Genomic DNA, 5,000 nt, shown 5'->3' on the forward strand with positions numbered 1-5,000 from the left:
ATGAATATCATATACTTGACTATTAGAAGAAAAAAAAAAATATATATATATATATATATATATATATATATATATAATTAATATTAATGAAATAATAAAAGCGTTTGGAAAGACGATGATATAATATAATTATAACTTTCGATGAATATCAAATAACGATTGAAAAATATAATTTCTATAATAAATAAGTTTCATCGAACGCTTTCGATTTTTATAATTGTTTTTGTCGGATTTGTATAAAAAAAAAAAAAAAAAAAGAAACAAAAAAAAAAAAAGAGAAAAAAACCAATGTGATTTATATAATTTCTTTTTTCTTCTTTTTCAATGCGGAAGTATTTTATTCCATTCCCTCTCTCTCTCTCTCTCTCTCTCTCTCTCTCTCTCTCTCTCTCTCTCTGCCTCTCTCTCTCTCTCTCTCTGTCTATCTCTTTCTATCAGTTAAACGCACATACATCTCGTGTCGTGATGCGACCGCGAAAATTCGGAACGAGATGCCGTACATTCTAATTATATCTACACCAGTCGCAAATTTGCATCGGCCTGTCCTTACCCTTCGATTCGTCGTCGTCGTCGTCGTCGTCGTCGTCGTCGTCGTCGTCGTCGTCGTCGTCGTTGTCGTCATCGTCATCGTCGTCACACGCGTAAATATAAAATTAGAAAGCTCAAACGAGCTTTCCATTACGATTCTTACGATCGGAAATCTTTCTTTTTCATTATATATTTTTATAATTATTTTTCTTTTTCCTTGAAAAAGAAAAAGAGAGAAAAAAAGGAAGAAAGAAAGAGATAGAGAGATCAATGATCTCGAAAGGAGGCCCACCATTGATCGTAAATAAAACTCAGTGTTAAATATAAATCTTCTCGTAGAATCGACGTTAATATCGATTATTGTTCTTTTCTTTTTCTTTTTGCTTTCTTTTTTTATTTTTTTGTTTCTTTTTGTTTTTTTTCTTTTTTTTCGTTTAAACAATAATTCGCTCGTCGTCCGATCGAATAAAGATAAATAGGAAAAAAAAAGAAGATAAAAAAAAAAAGAAAAAGAAAAACGAAAAAAAAAATTGAGGAAAGAAAATTTCAATCGCTCGATATCCTTCTTCTTTTATTCATTTTTTATCGTCTTGCTTTAACAGATTTTTTACATTTTTTTCCTTTTTTGTTGTTTTCTTTTTTTCCTTTTTTTCTTCAACCACAAGGAGAAAGACGTTCGGGCGGAAAAGTTCCGTAGCTGCTGAATGTATCTCCCTCTCACTCTCATTCTCTCTCTCTCTCTCTCTCTCTCTCTCTCTCTCTCTCTCTGTGTTGTCTCTTTCGTAACGCGTCGTGAGTTTAACACACATGCGTGCCAGCCATCCTAAATGGATTGACCCAAAGAAAACCTCTGAAATGACACAAATAACGGAGAATACGTTGTACGCGTCGTTCTGGCGTTATGTAACTACGAAGGATTAACACTATCGTGAAAACGTATTAGCAGTTAACCAAGGGGGAGGAAAAGAGAAGAAAGAAAGAAGAAAAAAACAAAAAGAAAATTAAGAAATTTAACGAAGATGAGAAAGTAAAATTAATAATAAAAAAGATAAAATAAAATAAAACGAGATAAAAGAAAAAGAAAAAGTGGAAGAGGATGAAGAAGAAGATGCCCCTGCGTTAGTTACTAAAATCTTTGCGAGCGTGTAAAAGGGGTTGCCTATACGATAGGCGTCATCTATTTTCGCAACGTTAAAACGAACGAACGAACTTATTTACTTACTTGTTTGCATGCTTATTTCCTTATTTACTTACTTACTTACTTACTTGGCTTAACAACATATAACTTAAAAATATGATGCGTTCGATTACGCAACTGTACGATAGTAATTCGTACTCGTAACTCGTCCGATCGATAAAGAATTATCGTTATATAGTATTTGACCGAACAAGAAGAAACTATAATAATAATAATAATAATAATAATAATAAGAGCAATAATAGTAATAATAATAATAATAATATATCGAATAAATAATCTATACAATTATATAAAACAATATATAATTATTATACACCTCAATAAGGTGTATTAATAATTATTCTAATTAATATTTTATCGTACAGATTATAATCTTTCACCCTATTTCTTTCTGATAAACTTTTATTCGGTCAATCGGTCGGTCGGTTCTTTCCTATTATTAAAAAGTTGCATATTGCGATTAGAAAAAGTAACAAAAGGACTTGTATAGTCCTTATGTACTCATCGTGAAGTTAATAATCGAAAAAGAGAGAGAGAGAGAGAGAGAGAGAGAGAGAGAGAGAGAGAGAAAAGAAACGATAAAAATAAAACAAAAGAGAAGAAATAAGAGCAGAGCTATCGTCACGCTTGATCGTGCCTCACTTTCGAAAGTTTTTAACGATAATTTTATAATATACTTTATACACACACACACACACACACACACACATATATATATATATACACATATATATTTATATATATATACATATATATTTATTGCAACGACGCGGCTGGCTTCGCCAGCAGAGCAGCAGCAACGACAACAGGAACGTAACGCGAAAGGTATCACGCGAGTATTGCGCAGTGGTACATAGACACGCCATCGAGCGAATAGATCCGCGAATATGTCACGCGAATAAATGTTACCCCACGAGCTCTGAAACATAATTACGTGTATGCGTGTTACTTGGCTAAGCGCACATGTCCCCGACACGTGCGTGCACCGCGTTCACGCATTAGGCACAGCAATAAATACGCTCGAACAGGAAGGAATAATAAAAGATAAGCTCGCATCGTCGGCTGATATCGCTCGTACATCTCCACGTGTAGTTGACGTAGACCTGCGCGCGCAACAAATGCACATACACTAAGAGAGAGATAGATAGAGAGAGAGAGAGAGAGAGAGAGAGAGAGAGAGAGAGAGAGAGAGAGAAGGAGGCAGGGAAAGATATATATATATAAATATATGTACATATATATATATATATGCACACAGATAGTATTAACTCTCTTTCTCTTGCTGTCTCTCTCTCTCTCTCTCTCTCTCTCTCTCTCTCTCTCTTTCTCTCTATCTATCTCTCTGTTGCATTTAGAAGCAGTCGGATAAACCGTCGCGCCGTTGCGATTATCGATGTTTCGCGTTTGTTGTGGATAGGCGAAAAGAGGAAATGTATGTCGATTCGAGACTAGCGAGAAGCGGAGAACTGTCGTTTATTGGTCGATCGTTCCTTTCGATTAAGAAAGGGAAAAAAAAGAAAAACGTAGACTTAGGTAACCGCGAAATGGTATAAAAAAAAAAAAAAAAAACATAAAAGAGAAAAAGAAAAAACAAAAATAAAAGAAAAAAGAGATTGACCGAGGCTAAATAAAAGTTTGTTTCTTTATATATATATATATTATATAGCAGGGTCGCGGGGTGCAGTTCAGACATGGGAAGTGAGCATTACTGCCTGAGGTGGAACAATCATCAGAGCAACTTGCTGGGTGTGTTCAGTCAACTGCTGGAGTCGGAGTCGCTGGTGGACGTGACACTGGCGTGCACGGAGGGACCATCGATACGCGCCCACAAGGTAGTCCTCTCCGCGTGCTCCAGCTACTTCCAGGCCCTGTTCCTCGACCATCCGAACCGTCACCCCATCGTCATCCTAAAGGACGTACGTTTCGCCGAGTTACGTACCCTCGTCGACTTCATGTACAAGGGCGAGGTAAACGTCGAGTACTGCCAGCTCTCGGCGCTTCTCAAGACAGCGGAGAGCCTCAAGGTGAAAGGTCTAGCGGACATGACGAACATCAACGCTGCCGTAGCTTCGCGAGAGGATCAACAGACGCAACAAACGCAACAGCAGCAACAGCAACAGCAACAACAACAACAACAACAACAGCAGCAACAGCAACAACAATCGCAACAACAATCGCAACAGGCTCAGCAGCAACAATCGCAGCAACACGATCGAAGCTCGGAGTGTTTGCAACGGGAATCCTCGCGAGAGCAACATCATCGGGAACGTGAAAGTATAAAGGATAGCGTTGGCAGTAGCGTTGGGAAGTCGAACGACAGAGAGAGAGCCGAGGGAAACGTTTCAGGCGTCGCGACGGCTGCCTCGGCCGGCGCGACGACGTCCAGCCAAGGCACGAAAGATTCTGCCGATCAACAACAGCATCAGCAGCAGCAACAACAACAGCAACAACAACAACAGCAGCAGCAGCAACAGCAACAGCAGCAACAGCAACCGCAACAACAGCAGCAGCAATTGCAAACGCAAGCGCAGCAGCAGCAACAGCAGCAACAGCAACAACAGCCGAATCATCCGCAGGGTACGACGAGCGATTCGGGCGAGGCCGTCGACATGACGGATTGTCCGGGCTCGCCAACGGGCCCAGGTAGTCCCTGTCCTGGTCCCTTGGCTCTCGATCGACCAAGAAGGGATTCCGAGGATGCTGCTAGCCTCGAAGAGACTAGAGGCTCCCTCAGTCCGATATCGGTACACAGTGGTCCATCCGACATGAGCCTGAGCAATAACACCGCCGGTACACCTGGTGTCTTACCTTTGAACTTACCGCAGAGCCGACTTCCGTCCCCGCACAGTACCGAACCACTCGCAGGGCCATCAGGCCTACCCCCTGTTCAACAAGTTCCGCTTGTAAGTATTCTATCGTATTAATACGTACGTTTGATACTCTAATATCCCATAACCCCAACAATTTCCACATTTATCCCTTTCCAACGACTCCTCTCGATTATTTTCCTTAATAAACACGACGATACCATTTGCAGTCGTTGAAAAAGGAAATGGACTGGGAAAGATCGACCGAGGAACGGAGCGTCAGCAGTGAAATATCCACGGACTACAGACTCCCGCCAGATCCGGTGAGTCCGTCTTCATTTCTATTTCTTTTTTTTCCAACTACTTTTTCTTCTCCCACTTGATACACGACATACATACGTACATATATATATGTGTATATATATATATTTATGTGTGTAAGTATGTATCTCGACGTACAGATC

At 39.7% G+C, this 5,000-nt stretch overlaps 1 protein-coding gene across 5 annotated transcripts in view; it reads left to right on the top strand.

The window, feature by feature from the left end:
- LOC124429018 (protein bric-a-brac 1) overlaps positions 1 to 5,000 on the top strand; it is a 69,238-nt gene that overhangs the window by 19,627 nt on the left and 44,611 nt on the right. For 4 of the 5 annotated variants that reach the window (XM_046973713.1, XM_046973732.1, XM_046973704.1 and 1 more), the window contains exons 2-3: positions 3,396 to 4,632; positions 4,767 to 4,859. In XM_046973713.1, coding sequence (XP_046829669.1) covers positions 3,421 to 4,632; positions 4,767 to 4,859 — 1,305 coding nt within the window. In that variant the 5' untranslated portion in view covers positions 3,396 to 3,420. Of the gene's footprint in view, positions 1 to 3,050; positions 3,263 to 3,395; positions 4,633 to 4,766; positions 4,860 to 5,000 lie in introns of those variants that run through there. The other variant, XM_046973723.1, reaches the window with a different exon arrangement.

Source organism: Vespa crabro, chromosome 1 (assembly GCF_910589235.1).
Source record: "Vespa crabro chromosome 1, iyVesCrab1.2, whole genome shotgun sequence".
In the NCBI taxonomy this organism is placed as follows: Eukaryota; Metazoa; Arthropoda; class Insecta; order Hymenoptera; family Vespidae; genus Vespa; species Vespa crabro.